Here is a 20,357-nt window from a genome sequence, read left to right as displayed (position 1 = left end):
AGATAAGATATATTGTACTTTAACCTGTTATATACAGTTGTAGGGGAGTACTTGCGCTCTACGTGGGGCTACCTTTGAAGGTGACCCGGAAACTACAACTAATCCAGAATGCGGCAGCTAGACTGGTAACTGGGAGCGGACACTGAGACCACATAACACCAGTCTTGAAATATCTACATTGGCTCCCAGTAAGTTTTCGAGCACATTTCAAAGTGTTGGTGCTGACCTTTAAAGCCCTAAATGACCTCGGTCCAGTATACCTGAAGGAGCGTCTCCACCCCCATCGTTCTGCGGTCCACTCTGAGGTCCAGCACCGAGGGCCTTCTGGCGGTTCCCTCGTTGCGAGAAGCCAAGTTGCAGGGAACCAGGCAGAGGGCCTTCTCGGTAGTGGCACCCGCCCTGTGGAACGACCTCCCAGCAGATGTCAAAGAGAAAAACAGCTACCAGATTTTTAGAAGACATATGAAGGCAGCCCTGTTTAGAGAGGCTTTTAATGTTTAATAGATTATTTTATTCTTCTGTTGGAAGCCGCCCAGAGTGGCTGGGGAAACCCAGCCAGATGGGTGGGGTATAAATATATTATTATTATTATTATTATTATTATTATTATTATTATTATTATTTCTGGGAAAGGGCATAAAATCAAACTTTAATCATCTCACAAAAGTGGGTCGATTAGGCAGCTGACATAAATCATGCACACTTAAAGGTTCCAATTAATATACAGCCTTTTCTATTGATTTTAACAGCTGGGGTAGCCATGACTTGCTTACTTAAAATTTATTTATTAAATCTTTATACTGCCCTTCATCCAAAGATCACAGGCTGGTTCACAACATAAAAAATAAGACGAGAATTAAAAATACATAATAAAAACAAAAACAAACCAACATCCCCTCCCACAAACATGTTTAAAAGGACATAGGCAGCCCAAGGCTTGGTGCAGATGAAGCAAAATATCTCAACTTTCTTGAATACAAGGGACAGACTTAAATACTTTAGTACTTACGATGTAAGAAGCAATCATATTTGAAACATCGTCTACAGAAGAGAGTATGGAAGGAGTGTAGACTCTGCTCCCTCTGAACAGATTTAGCATTTGGTCCATCTATGTTTGGTGTGCACTCGGGAGGAAGAGCTCCTGGAAGCTGCTGTTCTGTAAGTTCTTTGTATCTACGGAAGTAGTAAAAACGTTCCTATTTTATATGCCAAAAGCCTGGCTTTATTGTCCTTGCAGGAAAAGTACAGCTTATGCAGTTAATGCATTGACATAAATGACATTTGTCTGGCTAAAACCATTAACATCACTGCTTATTTCATTGATCTGTGATGCTGTAAAGAAAAGGGAAGAAGTTGCCCAATCAAATAGCCAACACTGACATTCTTTAAATGCTATGAGGATGGCATTGCTATAGCCAAATTCTATTTGTTTCGGGGGAGGGAATTATAAAGGTGCTCAGCAACCTATCAATATCAATGGGCCTTTGAATTCCTTAACTTTGCTGGATCATGCCTGCTTGCAATAATTCATTCTGGTAATTTAATAAATCTAGAGAAATAGCCTTTGTGAGGATACAGCTGCACCCATGAGATGTTTTAATTAAAAAAGAATAAAACTAAACAGGGTTCCATTAAAGTGACTCCCTACCCAGTCACCTCACAATTACTTATATTCCATATTCCATACCAAAGTAAACCTTTGTACAAAACTTGGTCAACAATTCCAAATTAAAAATGAGGTTTTTTACTAATGGGGGGCAGCTGCCTCTCCCTGCCCCCTTGGCTACGCCCATGTTCAAACGGTGTATAGATTTTATGAAATAAATAAAATACATCTTACTTTTCTTTCAGTTCCTCAGCTGTACCCTTATCTGGAAACATTGAGGAAATGGCTTCAAATATCTTGTCGGAAGGAAATTTCCGAGGAGGATGGCTCTCTTTATCTACATAGAAACAAAAACACAGGCAATGAGTTAATGTTCTCTAAAGCTTAGAATCTTCCCACATTGTTCCTCTATGCAACAACAGGGGCGAGAATAATATTGGCTTGGGTATGGAAGTAGCAGCAAACAGCTACAGTGGAGGAGTGGCGACAGAAAATGATTGAATATATGGAAATAGCTAATCTAACTGCAAAAGTAAGGCAGCAGGGCAGCGAAACCTTTCGAAAAGAATGGGGAAATTTTTTAGACTATACAGTGGTACCTCGGTTTAAGTACACAATTGGTTCCGGAAGTCTGTACTTATCTGGCGCCCTGGTGCGAAGATCCCTCCGGCGACGCCCCCCCCCATTTCGCAGCACGGCGCCCCCCTGCGCATTGCGCCACCCAACCTTGCCTTAGAGCCGGCCCTGACCTGAAGCATACTTAACCTGAAGTGAACTTTCCCATTGAAAGTAATGGAAAGTGGATTAATCTGTTCCAGACAGTCCATGGAGTACTTAAACTGAAAGTACTCAAACCAAGGCGTACTTAAACCGAGGTATGACTGTATTGCTCAAATGTGTTAAAGCAATAATTGCCAGCAGAATGAATCAAACCTCACAACTGGACTTCAAATTATTTTTATTGAAAGAATAATAATAAGATATTATATAATGAATACATTTCAAAGCACAAATGGAATCTACAAATACTGTGTAACAGATAGATGACTGTACAGGAATGGTATATTAGACACAATTAATACTATGTAATTAGCACTTAAAAGAATGAGACAGATTCTCATGAATGTTAAAATAATGCGTATAAGGAAGAGATGCTATTAAAAAGACAGAAGGCGGAAGAAGGGAAGCCAGCTCTAAGGAGCAAGGGAAAATACAATTTGTATATAGATATTGTACAACAGTATGTAAAACACTGAAAATTAATAAATAAATATATATATAAAAAGAATAGAATCTTCCCACATTGTTTCTCAAAGGGGCAGGCAAGCTGAATTGTGTCAGACGCAGAATTCCACACTGACATCTCATTCACCCCAGGGTCAACAAAAATGGAAGTGCTAGGAATGAACAAGGCATTCGCTTTTCCCCTACTTTAGAAACTGAAGGCAGCTGCTGACAGAGGGCTTGGCTTCCTCATTCCGCTTGCTTTTAATCTGTGCCTTCCAGAACAAGGGCAAGACCAGGTACACGTAGTCAAGCAATCTGGCTTTTTTATTGTCAAAGAATGCCCTACCTGTTCTTATTTCCTTGACTTATGACTGCTTTGACAGAGTTGCTATGGAGTATGGGCAATTTGCTCCCCTATGCCAACACTCAGACAAAGTTCCAAGCTATTCTATTGTTTTGCCATGGCATTGATGGAGAGAGAGAAAATGAGAATTTGAGGTATCAGAAGCAATCTCTTTTTATTCTTCTACTAGCTGGCCCGGCCACGCGTTGCTGTGGGTCATCCCTGTGATTCCCCCCACCCTGACCCGATCCATGACATATCCCGTCCCTCCTCCCTCCAACCGCCTGGCTCATCCCTGTGTTTCGGTAGGATACCCTTCCCTCTGTTTTCCCCGGAGTGTTGTCCCCTCCCCGCTGTATCTCCATACATTGGCCCCTGCACACGCATCGTGAACATTTTTATATATTTAGATTAACTTTTTTGAAATAAGAACATGAGAAGCAGAAGTTATTATTGTTTAATTTTATTTTTGGGGTTGTCATTTATTTTGGTGGGTACTGTATGATTTGTGTTTTTTGGGGGGGGTTGTGTGTTTTAATTTATTTATTTATTTGGATTTTTAAATTTTGGGGTAGGTGACCCAGAGAACTACTTTAATAATCCCAACCCGGGGGGGGGGGGGAGATCAAATAGTGAAGACCCACAGCCCCATAGCAACAGAAGGCGAGTTCCGAAGCGCCCGAGCTGTTCGGGTCCATAAAAAACCCAGGAAGTGGCAAGGGAAAGGTAGGAGATTGTAAATCGGGGGGGGGGGGGAATTGGCCACTGCAAATATCCGAGGACTTAAACTGGGGAGAGAAAGTGCATGGTGGTGGTTGTTTTTAAAGACGCAGAGGCTTGCAATCAGTCATAGCATAAAAGCCTAGGTTAAAACGACTGCCCTTACTTAAAATAGCCGCCAGAGCCTCATATGTGACACAACGCCCGCTAAATTTTAAAGTAAAAACCCCTTGCCATGCTCCCAAGTGCGTTGCTGTGGGTTACCCCCCCGGGCCCAGTGGGGGCCTGGCGGCCTGGCAGGGGCCTACATAAAACAAAGGCCGTGCTGCGGCCTTCGATCCGGGCGCTCGCCCTCCCCCCCGGGCCTAGTGGTGGCCTAGCAGCCTGGCAGGGGCCTAGGGGTCTGGTAATGGCCGCCTTAGTGGTTTCAGGTGCTTGGTTGATGTCACTATTTGGCACCACCCTTCAGAGCTTTTGCTGGTGACAGCATGCAATCTGCCTTTCTATTGGATGCTGCTGGAGTTTTCAGAGCTTTTGCTAGTGATGTCTAATTTGTGCGCCACTTTTTGCGTTTAATCACTATTTAAGGTATGAAAGCTGTGCTTTTTTGGATTTTTTAAAATTTTTATGCCAGATCCCTCACTGATGGACAAGGTACGCTTTCTCCTAATTTGATGCAATTTGGTTCTGCAGTTACGGAGAAAGGCTGTGACCTCTGCGCGCGCAATGCCTACATTTTTATATATATAGAAAACAGCCGATTGCTTAATTAACTCTCATCTCATTACGCAGATGAGCACACTTATTAGAATTTGTGTCCCACTCTATCCTCTGGGGTTACAGCAAGTTCACGTTTTATACCTAGATCAGGTGCACTCAACCATCACCATGAGACCACGGCCACTGGGAGCTGCCCAGACAGGATTATTTGAATCCTATTGTGAAGGTGGATTCCTGGGAAGAGTCTTATGAGCAGCCTCAGAAGACAGGAAAGGAGGTCAGGGAGTTGTTACTGTTGCTTGTAGCCTCTCCCTGGGCTGGACTTACAGTAATATTTTGGATGAAAGCCAAGCAGGAGGCACTGGAGCCGTGGAAAAGGAAAGGTGAAAACAGAGAGAAAACTGAGGGCTCAAGACCCTGATCCAGAAAAGTGGTCCCTGTGATCAGTTGGAGGCACCTACAAAGGTGGGCCTTCAACACCTCCAAGGAACTGAAATCAGAATCAATATTCAGTTATGTTCCCAATGGGATATCCACTACTTAACTTTGGATGGACAGGTTAAGTAGCTGTGTGTAGGAGAAAGGATCTTCTGTAGCAAAGGCTACAGAAGTGTGTGAGTCAAGTTTGCAGACATCACGTGACTGCCTAATGAGGTACAGTCATACCTCGGTTTAAGTACGCTTCGCTTTGAGTACTTTCAGTTTTGAATTATGGTGCTGAAGGAGACTCTTGAGAATCCCATGGACTGCAAGAAAATCAAACCTATCCATTCTGAAGGAAATCAGCCCTGAGTGCTCACTGGAAGGACAGATCCTGAAGCTGAGGCTCCAATACTTTGGCCACCTCATGAGAAGAGAAGACTCCCTGGAAAAGACCCTGATGTTGGGAAAGATTGAGGGCACAAGGAGAAGGGGACGACAGAGGACGAGATGGTTGGACAGTGTTCTCGAAGCTACCAACATGAGTCTGACCAAACTGCGGGAGGCAGTGGGAGACAGGAGTGCCTGGCGTGCTCCGGTCCATAGGGTCATGAAGAGTCGGACACGACTAAACGACTAAACAACAACAAATATCATTTTCATATAATTCTCTTTTAATGTACAGCAGGCTGTAAATTTTAAATCCTCATTCCATAACTTCTCCCATGAAGCAAGTTGTATATTATATCCCACATCTTTTGCCCAGTATATCATTACAGATTTTACTTCCTCATCTTTTGTTTCCAATTCCATTTTCGACAGAACCTTTTCATTATTTCCCAACAGTTCTTTCTGTAATCTCGAAAATTCTTTACCAAAACCAACTCCTTTATTCAACCTAAAGATGTCATTTAATTGGCGATATTGGAGCCAATCAGTTAACAGATGTCTTATGTCTTCAAACTTTTTCACTTTCAATTGATTTCCCTCCTCGGTTAACAACTCATTATACATTGCCCATTCTTTTTCCATATTTATTGTTTTAACTGACAACGCTTCCAATGGTGATATCTACCATGGGGTTTCATTCTCTAATAAATTCTTATATTTTCCCCAAACAGCATGAATTGATTTTCTAACAATATGGTTTAGAAATCCCTTATGAACTTTCAATTTTCCATACCAAAGATATGCCCCCCCCCCAAATCTACTGTCATGGTCTTCTAGATCTAAGATATCTGGATTCCTCAAAGCCATCCATTCTTGTAGCCAGCAAAGCCTCATAATATAATTTTAATTCCGTAGGGCAAATCCGCATCTGTTAATAACTTATACTTAATCCCGGGTTTCTTCCCCTGCCAAATAAACTTGGATATCTCTCTACCATTGTTTGAAGTGTCCTGTTCCGCTGACTAACGGTATAGATTGAAATAAAAATAAAATTCTTGGCAATACATTTTTATTACCAAGATTCTTTCCCATAATGATAGTTTCATTCTTCCCCATATTTCCATATTTATCTTAATATCATTCCACTTTTATATAATTATCTTTAAAAATATTTTTTTTGCTGTCAGCCACCCCCCTAAATATTTCTCCTTTTCTATGCCCAGCTCTGTTATCTGTTATCATTTTTCCTTCTGTTCTGTCATATATTTTTTACCAACAATTTAGTTTTAGTTTTATTCAGTTTGAGAACTGCAACTTGGCCAAATAGATTAATCTTATCCAAAACCCTTGGTATACTTTCCAAGGGGTTTTCTACCGTTATTACCAGGTCGTCTGCAAATGCCTTAAGTTTATATGATATGCGTCCCACTCCCACTGTAATACCTTTAATGTTGTTGTTTGTTTTCATTGAGGGAGAAGAGATGTGTCTGGGAGGAGCGGAGCTGGGGAGAGCGGAGGGGGCATTGCAATGGTTCAGGGCATGGGGAGGAACATACAGAATGTGGAGCAGGCCAGGCAAGGGGCACACAGCACAAACAGTTGTGCCCTGGGTACTCAGTGCAGCATTAGGTCAGACTTGAGGATCGGGGAGGGGAGTTGCTGTGGTCTAGAGATTCTCTTTCTCTTGCCAGGCTCTCCATCCAGTTTTTTTTGGGGGGGGGAGGGGGGCGCGAGATCTAGAATGTGTGTTCCTGGTGTTAAGCAATTGGGACTGATTGGGGATTCTGCTTGATTACTGCCCGCCTAGCTGCCCAGCAGCCTCCCTGCCTGAGCTGGTCTCAGAGGCTGTGTTGAGAACTCACAGAGTGCTGGTTCTTTTTTAAAAAAAATTATATTACTTTTCAATTACAAAAATTCAATATAAGCCTTATTATATCAATACCGAATTACAATACCAATTCAAACACCAATCAGTCAAATATCCAATCACACAATTTAAGTGGGCCCCCCATGTGTTAGAATTCAAGGTTTAATAATTCCCTTTAATTCTGTTCCAAACTGTTATTCAATCCAATTACAATCCAATTTTAGTAATAATTCCTTACAAAACAGCTACAATGTTTTTAACTTCAATTCATGTTGACACATGAATTGTGTCAACATAATTTATGATCTGCAAGTGAACTCCTTTCTTCTTCCTGTATGGATGTTTAACTATATTGTTCCTTTTTGTCCTTGCCGAATATTATGTCTATCTTGGTTATTCCTGATCCTCACCATGCCTTGCGCCATTGTTGTCTCAATGTCGTTCTAAAGAAATCTCTCTTCCTTTGTTTTCAGCACCTCTAGCTGTAGTTGCAAAACTATCTCACCACTCTCCGCCATTTCTTTTCAATCTAATTAAAGGAGTAGCCTGGCACCCCGCCAAAGCCTTGGCAAGTCCTCAAGCTCCAATCATTTCTCCACTCAGCCAGAGATAAAGTGAAAGCTAACTCTGTCCAGCTATTAAGAATTCCAAGTCCTTTTAAAATAATTCTATTATTTTATTCTATTATTCACACACAAAATTCCATTTGGCATTGTAATCCATATCTGTACTCCTGTTCCCCCTCATATTCACTTGCTGTATAAGGTTGCTGAGTCATTTATATAACAAAAGATATATATAAAAAGCTGTAGGCTCCCTGCCCACATACCATCTTTTGCATCGAATGAAGTCTTCTTTCCAATTCAAATCTTAACAACCCTGTAGCTGTTTCAATTCAACAGTTTGTGATTTTATCCCAACTTCTCCAGCATACGTCTGTACATTAGTCTCAAATAATCTTTAAGAACCACCCCTGCTTCTTAATGATGTCGTGGGAAGGTTGCCAACAGGCAAGCGCCTCCCTGCCTCCTATGCCGGAGCAAAAGCCAGGTACCCAGACAAGATGACAAGATGCAAGTGCAGCCTGTTCCCCCTGTCCCTGGGGGAGTTTGCAAGGACCATTACCCTCAATCACCCCGTTGTTGTGGGAGCTGGCTCCATTAAGGCAGCTGGAACCGGAAGCCCCAGACTGCTGGTTCTGAGGGTCCATGCCAAGGTGACTGGCTCTGGGGTGGCTCAGGACTTCATGACTGCCATGATGACCATGGAGCTGTCCCAACATGTCATTGGCCCTATATGGCAGGGCCAATGGCTTTCATTGTCCTCTAATTCTAGAAAGCCATGTGCGTTAATCACTGAGTTTCTGCTATTTGTTTGGAGAATTTAAATTTACTCCACTTGTACAAAAGGCATGTGTGAACTTTATTTTGGTATCAAGGTAGGAGATCAAGACAAACCATGGGCCCCACATACTGTATATGTTTTAAAACATGTGTAACACTGTTGACAGCCTGGCTAAAAGATGGAACTTATAGAATGCAGTTTGTTGTAATGATGTCATGAAGTGAGCTGAAAGACCACATCACAAATTGCTATTTCTGCTTGACAAATATACTAGGTCATAATCTAAATATTCTGTACAATATCTGAATTAGCCATCTACTTTAAGACCGCTTGGTCAAAGAAATGTTGCCAATGTGCCACTGCTTCATCCTAAAACAATATATTCCTGCCTTTGTCAAAGCAATGGCTTCCTTTACCTAAAAGAAAAATTCCCAAGATGAGCAAGGAAAGGGTATTTGTAGGTCTACAACTAAGAGCAAGCAATGCATTTGATGCTAGACGAAGCTGAAAAAGCTGAGAATGGAAAGCATTTAAACACATTGTTACCAATTTCTTGGAATTTTTAAGACCCAAGACTATGAAACAATTGTCAGCAAACTTCTAGCTGCTTATAAACCTATGGAGTGTAACATGTCTCTAGAAATACATTTCTTGGATCATATCTAGATTTTTTTGCCACCCAATATGGGTGATGAATATGGGTAGCGGTTTCACCAAGGTATTTCTACCATGGAAAAGCAGAGTCCTGGCATGCTTGTAGATTTCTGCTGCACATTAGTAAGGGATCCTCCAGAAGCAAACTACAGAATCATCTGGCTATAGAATAACAACATCATCAAAAATTTAGATGTGTTCATAATTTAATTAGGGCCGCAGATTTTTTCCCCTTATTTTAAAATTAAATTCTATAGCGTAATAGCAGTGGATGACAGACAAAATTTGAAGTCATTTCCAAGTTCAGCACTCTATTTTGTAAGGACGTACTACATATTTTGCATGTTACAATTTTTTTGAGGGTCTTTGTCACACAGTGAAATTAGAATGTGTGTATTTAGACAAGTCAGCATACTGTTATTACTATTTATTGCATTGTAAATTGCTTTATACAAAAAAGAAGTACCTCAAATCAACTTAACCAAAGAAAATATCAACAGATAAAATCCATTAAAGCCATGTTTCAAGTTATAACTCAAAATTCCCCAAATGCTCATCCAACAATACAATAGGAAGGAGAAGTACTGCCCCCACCCCACTTAATGAGGAGCAAGACGTAGAGGCCAACTTAACCACAAAGAGCCTGGGCAAATAAGAATGTCTGAGAAGAATGGCCCTGGGTGTGCTTCCGGGGGAAAGCATTCCAAGGATGGTGAGCTACCACTGAAAAAGCCACCCTTTGCACCCCCTTCAGGTGAGGCCCATGAGGAAGAAGAGCCTCGGGTGAAGACTGCAGGGTCCAGACTGGTTCATGTGACAAAAGGGGCTCCTTGGGGCAGTGCAGTCCTGAGCAGCATAAGGCTATTTTATACATCAAGCACACACTTTGAATTGAGCCCAGAATCTAATCAATAGCAAGTGCTGTCAAGTCAGAATCTGTGTAATATGCTCAAGCTTTCTGATCGCAGTTAGTAATCTGGCCCCTGAATTCTGCACTAGCTGTAGTTTCCGCAGGGTCTTCCAAGGCAACCCCAGGTATAATACATTGGTATCTTCTTGATTCCATTACTGGAGAGCTCAGACAACCAAAGCAAGGCTAACCCTGACCAGCCAGGGTTGCAGCTGGGCCATTGTCAAAGCAGATGAAAAGCACTCCACACCACAGAGGCCACTAGTGTCTCAAGTGACAGTCATGACTCCAGAGTAACACGCCTGCTCCTTCGGCGGGAATGTAACCCCTTCCAGAGCCGACTGAACATAAACCTATCCAGTCTCAGTAACTACGCACTACCACCAGCACCTCAGCCTTACCTGGATTAAGCTTCAGTTTACTGGCTCTCATCCAGTCCATTACCAAGGCCAGACACCGGTCTAGCACTTCCACTGCTACACCTGCAGATGTAAAGGAGAAATAGAGCTGCGTATCATCAGCATAGCGCTGACAACGCACTCCAAAGCTCCAGATGACCCCACTCAGAAGTTTCGTGTAGATAATGAACAGCATAGGGGATAGAATCGACCCCTGTGGCACTCCATACTGAAAGCGCCACCCCTGGAGACAGCCATCTAAGTAGGATTGGAACCTCTGGAACCACCCATTCAAGAATACAATGAATATCATTGCAGAAGAATACAAGGGTTGATGGTATTGAAAGCCGTTGAGAGATAAAGGAGAATTAACAGGAATACACTCCCAACAAAAATAATAATACAGAGTGACTAGGGCTGAAACTCCAATTGAAGTTGATCTAGAACAAGCATCCCCAAACTGTGGCCCTCTAGGTGTTTTGGCCTACAACTCCCATGATCCCTAGCTAACAGGACCAGTGGTCAGGGAAGATGGGAATTGTAGTCCAAAACATCTGGAGGGCCGAAGCTTGGGGTTGCCTGATCTAGAATATCAAATCTCATCTAAGAGAGCCTGGATGTGGCCTGTGACCACACACTCAAGAACCTTGTCCAAGAAGGGGACACTAGCAACTGATTGCTTAGATTTTCTGGTCCATAGAAGTTTTCTGAAAGTTTCTTACCATTGCCTGATTTAGGCAGGCAGGGACAACCTCCCCAACGGAGGCTTTGACTGTAACAAGCGGTCCCGCCTTGCTAGATTTAATCAGCCATGAGGGGCAAGATCAGAAGCAGTCAACCGAAACTTGTCTGTGTCCTCAAGCCATACTAACTGAAACTTATCCAACACAAGAAGCCTAGAAAGTGTTCCAGATGCCTCTGGAAATTCATCTGATGGAACAGTCAACTCAAGTCCCAGCAGATGTCCTCCAAATGCTTCACAAAGAAGTCAGTGCAGGCCACCATCAGTTCCTTTCCCCTTCAGGTGAGACTGTAAGAGGCCCTGTACTACCAAGAAAAGCCACTCTAGGCATCATAGGAACAAAGCAATAAAAACAACCAAGTGGTTCTTCTTCATTGTCTTCGCTGTCACCAAGTATGCTCAATAATTAGCCCTCACTGGTGTTTGGTTGCATTCACCTGGTGTTTTGCTCCACCCACATTCAACCCTTCTCACAGCTTGTTTTATTGCCCTCAGCTCAGGCCCCCCTCAGGCTCTATCCAACAGGAGGAAGGCCTTCAGAAGCAATTATGTCCATGGTCTAGGTCAGGCATCCCCAAACTTCGGCCCTCCATATGTTTTTGGACTGGTCCTGTTAGCTAGGGATCATGGGAGTTGTAAGCCAAAACATCTGGAGGGCCACAGTTTAGGGATGCCTGGTCTAGGTCCTCTGTATTCCACAAATCAACCAGGGCTTCTACAGGAGAGCCAGCCATATATATCAGCTGGAAAATCCCCCAGAGCCATCTGAAAATTATTTGGATCCATCACCATCTGAGAGCGGACCATTCTAATACATTCCCACCTCTGCAGAAGGGGAAAGGCATTGAAACGTATTTGCACCCTATTAACCTACCTATTCTGCTGGCCTCTCGGTTCATTTGCTTTTCATTTCTCCCATCAAGATTGTCGTCTTCACCACAGCCATCGTCGTCGTCATCTTCGTCGTCTTCGTCATCACTATACTGCCCAAGAGCATTGACCAGCTCCACAAATATCTCGTCATTGATAAACCCACATTCTGAAATCAGGTAAAGACATAAATGGAAGAGTCATGCATTTGCTAACAGGCTGTGCATATCCTCAGGTAGCATAGCTCACTATGCAGAAAAATAAATAAAAGTAAATTAACTTTGGAAACACAGATAAAATATTGTAGTTATTTGCTCTTCAACTATGCTTTTTTAGTCTTTCAGGACACAAGAGAGAACTTTATTTGGGCTGAATCTAGACATATATAAAAATACTGTGAACATGCCTTTTTTAAAGAAAAAGTTGTAATATATATTGTATATTGAATTTCCCATTAGCTCACCATCGCCATCTAGTGTCACATTTGTATAATGCACTTAAAACGTTATATTTGCAACTTTATAGCTGAGTCCTGGGACAATTCTCTTGCAGAAAATGAGAGAGCAGCCAAGCCAAAGACAGAAAGATATTTAATATTTCATTATCATTGCTATCCCTAATCACAGATAATTCAGAGCAGCATTATTTTTGCAATCCTAGTCCATTTACCTGGGAATAAGTCTTGTTGAACTTAATGGGACATACTTTTGAGCAGACATGAATAGGATTGTGCTATAAAGAACAGGTTGTACATCTAGTTATTAAAGCAGTCATCTGTTTAGCCATGATATGGGTTCTGTGCTTGTGCAGAACTCAAAACTGGGCTAGAGTTTTGACAGGAACTCCACCTGGCTCTTCCATGTGCATGCATTAAGAAGTGTTTTTCCCAATTCCCCACTCAGCTCCATTTTTGGACTGACATAGCAGCCCTGCAGGAGAGGGAGTGGAAGGGCAACAGGCACAGCAGCACATGCAGCGGGTGAGGCAGGTGGGTTGTGCAACTACAGGTGAAACTCAGAAAATTAGAATATTGTCAAAAGTGCATTTATTTTAGTAACGCAACTTAAAAGGTGAAACCAATCTATGAGATAGATGCATGACATGCAAAGCAAGATATATCAAGCCTTTATTTGTTGTCATTGTGATTATTTGTCGTTAGACGGGTCAATTATAAATGGAAAGTAATTAATGAAATGTAATAGCGATGTTTATTTTTGTATTGTTGTAACTATTTGTTTTATTCCTGTGGAATTTCCAAAAGAAAGCATTTGTAAAAGTTAAAATAAAAATAAAAAACAATAAGTTTCATTACTGAAATAAATGCACTTTTCGACGATATTCTAATTTTCAGAGTTTCACCTGTATATAGACAAGGGAGCAATGTATTCTTTCTCGTGGTCTTTGTCTAGCCCCATATACAGGTGCAGTAGTAAGCTCACTTACCAGATGCAAGGCACGTGTTATGAAATGAAAGAGTTGAGCATGGTCCTTTCAAAGAAGTCATCTGCCCAGGTTTTCAGATAAAGTCAGAAATGGCAGATGAATAAAGGCTGAAACTGTTGGATTTTTTGAAGTCAAGTTACTTTAGAGCCGGTCTAATGTAAATACTGTCTGTTTAAGAGAAACAGGTGCCAGTGTTTCTGTTCTGCTCACAGGCGTGGGCTCTGCTCCTTGTATATAAGGCTCTACCGCCAGAAAGCCTTCTGTATCTCTTAGTTAGATCTTTCAGTTTGATTCATCTCGTAGGTCACTCTCTCAGTTGTTCTCAGTTTAAGAGATTCCTTAGTTGAATCTTAGTACGATTGCTTAGTTATAATGCTAGTTTGCTGTTAATTCTCAGGTAGTTTAATGGGAGTTATGTGGGAGTTTGTGGGAGGTTTGGAATGTGGGAGAAAGCATTTATCTTTAGTTTAAAGTCTCTTTAGATTCAGTTTGTTTTTCAGTTAAAGAAACCCAACCGTTTGTATTTTCATCTGTATACTTTTACAAGTGTGCAGCTAGTAAGGGGTTTCATATAAGGGAAATAATACCCTATGTTCTTGGTGGTGTTTTCTTAGCCAGGTCAACGTCTGACTGCGTATACTCTGCGTGAAGCGTACTTTAAAGGGCCGCTGGAAACTGGGATATATGATTTAGATTAAGCAAGTTTCAATACCCAGTTATCTCCTATATTATTCTTATTATATATATTATTTTCCAATAGAAACCTAGAGTTTGTCACGGTCCGGTCGGCGGGCGTCAGGACCAGAGGCAAGATGGTGGTGAAGAAGCAGGGTCGAAGGCAGAGGCGAAGGTCCACGGGGCACGAAGCAGGGCGAAGGCAAAGTGAGGGTCCAGGAACAAGAAGCAAGACGAAGGATCCAGGAACAAGAAGCAAGGCGAAGGTCCACGGGGCAGGAGCAAGGCGAAGGCGAAGCAATGGTCCAAGGAGCAAGGAGCAAGGCGAAGGATCCAGGAACGAGAAGCAAGGCAAAGGTCCACGGGGCAGGAGCAAGGCGAAGGTGAGGCAGGGGTCCAAGAAGCACGGCAGCAACAAGGCAAGGGTCCAAGGAACAGGAGGCCAGATGCAACCAGGCAGGGATAGCGTTGCTGTGGCAAAGAGCTGAAGGGAAATGCTGGGCTTTTATCCCTCCCAGCTCCTGCCACCAGGTGCAGTGAGATCTCAAGTGGCCTCACCTGGGTGATTACTCCTTGCTTCTCCAGCACAAGCTGAGGACTTCACCTGTGTGGCCACGCCTTGCTTCTCCAGCACAAGTTGAGGCATGCCCCAGTCCTGCAAAGCACTACAGGCCCCAGAGCCTGACTCCTGCCCATACTCCTGACAGAGTTAGCACAGCAGAAGTCCATCAGCAGGACTCTTGAGGAAAACACCCTAGTGGAGTAAGATTAGACTTGCTCCAGAACAGAGAGCTTTGCCAAGCTCATTGTGGAGGTAAACCTTCAATTAAATCCAGAAGCAAAATGTTGGGTAGAGGTTCATTCTTCTTGCCATCTTCATAGCAGATGAACTGCCACCAACTCCCCCTAACACATCAATCCTATCCAAGTAAAAAGAGGGCTCAGATCCAAGTTATCTAAAGCCCTCTTTATGTCCAAAACCAGGCTTTGAGGAAATACGGGTAGGACAAGGGAGGAGGAACAATGATAAGGTTTAGGAGGAGGAAAACGCCAGGTCTCAACAAGCACTCCACCCCAATACAGAGCAAAGTTATAGTGGTCAGACCTCACTTGCTCCCAGAGCACATGCTATTACAACTAAAATGTTGCTTGTGAACAGAAACAGCTGCCAAATAAACTCACACCAAGAAAGTTGCTCATTGTCCCTGCAAATGGGTAAATGACAAGGTTGGACAAAGACATTTTGCTTCCTGAGGCAAAGGATAAGATGCTGCAGAAGCTGACTGGGCCGGCCGTGGACTCTGACATCATCAACACTGGCCATGGGAAAGCACTCTCAGCCGACTGGGTGCAGAACGTTCCAGAACCTTCTCAGAACGTTCCAGGCCCAAAGTGCTTTCTGAACAAGCGACTGCTGTGGTAAAAAGTGAGAAGGAAAGAACCACCTGCTTTGAAGGGATACAAAGGTGGGGCACATGTCGAAACTCTAGCCTGGTTTTACAAGCTCCTTGAATGAGCTCTGCAGAGGGTATATTCCTGTATTCTGCAGGTGGAGCCAACTATCTGGAATTATTTTGCTTCATTGAAAACATGTGATTTAGAATAATTACTACATTTTTGGAAATATGTATTACTTCTCATTCTTGTTTTTAAATATGAGAATTGATGTTTATTTCCAAAGGCATAATTATTGTACTGAATCATGCGTTTCTCATTCTGTATGAAGCAAAATAATTGTGATTGTATATCCTGGTGGGCTTTTTAGGTAGTTAAGCTCAGCACAGCACAGTCGACCAGCACAGGCCACCCAGACTGGCCATCAGTAGCAGGCAACTTACAAACGCACACATCCTAACTCACCTCTGTCTCCGTGCACCTTTCCATCATAGTTTTTGATTAATTCTTCAATAAAAGTTCCATCCTGGTCAAGCACTTCATCTCCCATGTAAGGAATGTTATGTAAAACTGTCTCATCCTCTACCTAGACATAAGGTAAGAATAATAATAAAATAATAATAAAATAATAATAATAATAGTCTCTCACCACAAGCACGAATTTTGATCACTCATCAATCCCTGGCATGGCAAAGTCAAAAAGCAAAGCAACCAACAAGTCACATCAAAAGCAAAAATTCCATGGATACTAAATCAAAATTCCATGGCTGTCCAGTAATATATGGTACTTCTATATAGCAAGGTCTCCTAAGAATAGTACCTCATCTCTACTTCCTCCTCTCATCTGAAAGCGATGCCCCTTTCATTAAGAACAGAATCAGCAAAGCCACCTGCACCTTCCTTTGTACACATGGATGAGATTTTCCCATTGAAACAAAGAGGCCAGCACACATGCTAGAATCTGGATTGGGCAATGGCCTAAATGGTCTTTACTCGTTTTCCTTTAGGCTTGTGGTAGATATTGCTGCGCAATGAGCATTCACTGTAATGAACTGTTTTATAAGCTAAACTATTGCTTAGTTCATACTTTGTGACCCTACAAAAGTGCAGGAGGGACATTGGAAGGGGTGGAGTCAGGAGTGATCTTGTAGAATATACACAAAGGGCCAGAGCAATTTCTTTAGCAGACATTTCAGTGGAATTTTTTTCCAAATGCCATAGTCATGTGCATTACAGAAGTCATATGCAGTATACAGGCACCATGTGAGGCAGAAGCTCATGTAACAGCATTTCTGTGTGTGTTCCTGCGGGAAGAGTGAGGGAAGGTTGACCTTCTGTAGTTAATCATTTGCATATATTAAACAGCTCTGTACTCATATTAAGACATAAAAGGCATATAGCATTTTATAATCGAATGTGTGTGTGTGTGTTTGTCTATGAATACATAAAAGTATAGTTAAACAATGCTTTTAAAAACATATTTATTTAGGTAGGGGTGAGCAGAAGGTAGATTGGAATTTATTGATAGATCTCTAGGTAATTTGCAAAGATTAGCAAGGACTCCCAGCTGAAGTCTCCCTGCTCTAAATTATACTGCTAGCTAGTGGTAACCAGAAGTGGATTTTTGCTTGGGATGACTGAGCTCAGTTCAGTTCCTGAAAACAAAACAAAATACCTGGACACAGCTAAATGTATTTCTTTTTTCTCTATATAGGTTCTGGGGAAAATAAATAAAGTAGATCCCACAAGGCGAAAGTCTCCATACCTCTGTATTAAGGAATGCCCTTACTGAAAATGTTGCATAAAATATTTATTCTGTGATTATACTATTTTTTGTGCTGCTACCTTTATTCAAATAAATTTTCTCTATACAGTGGTACCTCGGTTTAGGAACTTAATCCATTCCAGAAGTTCATTCTTAAACTGAGGCACACTTTCCCTGATGCCCTTCCACCGTTCAGATTCCGTTCTTAGACCAAGGTAAAGTTTGCAAACCGGGACACTACTTCTGGTTTTGCAGCGTTCATAAACCGAATCGTTCGTAAACAGGACTGTTCTTAAACCGAGGTACCACTGTATATGTAGAGAAAAGGGAAAGGGGTGCATTTGGCTTATTTCTTCTAAACCAAAACTATATACCTGCTACAGTCAATGCAATTCTATAAATCAGTTTTATCTATTGCAAGCTGCTCAACTGACATGGTAACTCCAGCATTATTTACACATTTCATACTGCCCTTCATTTTTTCTGTTTAGTTTTATGCTGGTTTTAATGGATGATTTTTTTATTTATTGTCAGGGGTGTTAGTGTCCGTATTTCACTTACCATAAAGTTTTGCTGAAGGGGAGACCAAGAGTACATTATGGGTACTGAAGCAACAGCATTCAGAGTCTTGAGGGGAATCACTTGCTTTGGAAAATCTAAGTCACTGGTGACTGAACACTGGAAGAAGAGATACAATTACACTACTAGTAGTACGTTGTTTTCAAACAGCAGCAAAAACCTGACTTGACAAACAAAGGTGTGCATTTCCAAGGGATAAAGTGAACAGTTTTAATTCAAAAAGAAATGCTAACATTGAAAAGTGCTTATAAATGTTTGCTTTTACTCGGATAGGGTTGTTCCTTAGGTATGGCGCACACCATACATAGCATAGGTAATGCCTACTTTCTAACAACATTTCAAGCAAACACATCATGTTAACCAACCTCCCTGGTCCCACGCAATGAGCTCACAGAAGTCATGATGTGCACAGGTTGTATCCGGCGTTGTTTCCATTCTTGATTTAATATTTCTGTTCTTTCTTGGATCTTCTGACGATTAGAATTAAACATGCTCTAGAAATAAAATAATGTTTTAAGAACCGAGAACCCACAAGCATTTGTAAAGTTATTTGGGTATCTAAAAACAATGCTCATCTGACTGTGAAAGACAGGCAAGGGATATAGCTCCACAGCAGAACATCTATTTTGCATGCAGAAGCTCTCAGATTCAAGCCCCAACATTGTCAAGCAGGACTGGGAAAGTCTCTCATCTGAACCACTGCAGTTTGACTTCAGTGGTAGAGCACATGCTTTGCACACAGAAGACCCAGGTTCAGCCCTGACACCCACGGCCAATGATCGGACTCGGCATAAAGCAGCTTCTGAAGACTATGCCATAGGCATCTAACCAAACCTGCTAGAGGTTTCATTATGGTTCAGCTATTTCAGGAGGCAAGGGTATTTTATCATCTACCTTAAGAGTGCTTAAACTGTGGCCCACAGTATATTTTCAAATGGTCTCTGACAACAAAACAAATGAAAGAAAACAACTAATATATTTTTCAAAAGCAAATAATGACAAAATGCTGGACTCCAGGAGCTTAAAACAAGATGTGCAGAACCGTGAGGATTCTTATCTTTCACCCTTCAAGTTCTCAAGGTCCTCAAAACAGTGATGCTTAAGAACTCTTGACCCGTACTGATTTTCAGACACACCGTTTTTCAAAAATAGTCCACTAGAATATTTTCATTGCATCTGACAAAATGAGAGATAAACTAATTTAGGAATTCTACTATGAACAATTGCAAGACTTGCTAAGCAGCATATAAAGATGGAACAAGAGCTATGCACATACAATACCATACTTCATTATGTCAGTGCTATAGACAGCAAAACCAAGTGTGAACTAGTGTCATGTAGAGTTAAGAACATGACTTATGAACTAGGAATCTCTCCAGGCAGCTTTGGGCAACCCTCTCTCGTAGCCCACACCCCTTGCAATATACTGTATGGGTAATATTAGCTTACCATCAGGGTTATTGTTTTAAGATAATGACTAAAGAAACACATGTTTGCACCTAGAGCATTGGACTGTCTACAACTTTGATTTCTGACCGCAGCCCCTCACACTGTACCAGGTGCCACTCCATGTTCCCAGACTTCTAGGTGCAACTGGCAACGGGAGGGTTGACTGTTGTTATGGGAAATAGGTCCTGAAAAGTTACACAGTACATGCAGAAGCTCTATTGATCCAGCAAAATGTGGAGAACTTTATGGAGATAATCACAGGTGGTCTATAATGTGGACATTAATCTTGCAAAGCAGCTTATCTGACCTCACCAAAACAATTCAGAAAAAGTAGTTCTTTCCAAACAATATTAAAGTGAATAAACAGTTTGAAAAGATGAAAGCTGTTTTAATAAAGCATCACCTTTAGAAGGTACTTAAATTTGTGTTCAACAAATATAATATTTTAAATGAAATTTTGCAGGACACCATTCATCCAGCTTACTCCACTAGCATTATATGGCCATTATAATTTGGGGCTGGCCAATGAACCCAAGATGCCCTTGGGGATTGTGTTTTTCAAACAGCAGCCCTGCATTGCACTTAGCAGAGCCCTTCAGAAATTGACAACACTTTCAAAAGTAGTTTGCAATATGGCGGCATGGGTGTCCACTCTTCAAAGTCAGAAATCCCACTGGGCTCTTTATAGTTGTTCTGTTGCAAAAATCCAAATTCTATACTGAGGGTGGTAAGATATTATGCACTTTGCATATACAAGCAAAACTTTTTCTAATGCCAATACAGTATATGAATCATTCTAAAAGGGACAACAATACTGAATGGAAAACAGCTGTTTATTTA

General features: G+C 41.7%; 1 protein-coding gene across 13 annotated transcripts in view; it reads right to left on the bottom strand.

The window, feature by feature from the left end:
• The window catches only part of EZH2 (enhancer of zeste 2 polycomb repressive complex 2 subunit), a 60,782-nt gene that overhangs the window by 25,782 nt on the left and 14,643 nt on the right, over window positions 1-20,357 (bottom strand). For 4 of the 13 annotated variants that reach the window (XM_088654123.1, XM_088654126.1, XM_088654127.1 and 1 more), the window contains exons 3-9: window positions 18,434-18,562; window positions 18,051-18,167; window positions 16,190-16,310; window positions 12,216-12,380; window positions 10,603-10,683; window positions 1,841-1,943; window positions 1,010-1,173 (exon numbers count right to left, since the gene is read on the bottom strand). In XM_088654123.1, coding sequence (XP_088510249.1) covers window positions 1,010-1,173; window positions 1,841-1,943; window positions 10,603-10,683; window positions 12,216-12,380; window positions 16,190-16,310; window positions 18,051-18,167; window positions 18,434-18,562 — 880 coding nt within the window. The remainder of the gene's footprint in view (window positions 1-1,009; window positions 1,174-1,840; window positions 1,944-10,602; window positions 10,684-12,215; window positions 12,381-16,189; window positions 16,311-18,050; window positions 18,168-18,433; window positions 18,563-20,357) is intronic. The other 9 variants (XM_088654132.1, XM_035101374.3, XM_035101376.3 and 6 more) reach the window with 3 other exon arrangements.

Source organism: Zootoca vivipara, chromosome 11 (genome assembly GCF_965207765.1).
Source record: "Zootoca vivipara chromosome 11, rZooViv2.hap1.1, whole genome shotgun sequence".
NCBI lineage: Eukaryota > Metazoa > Chordata > Lepidosauria > Squamata > Lacertidae > Zootoca > Zootoca vivipara.
The sequence above is the reverse complement of the archived record's forward strand: the minus strand, read 5'-3'. Positions and strand labels throughout refer to the sequence as shown.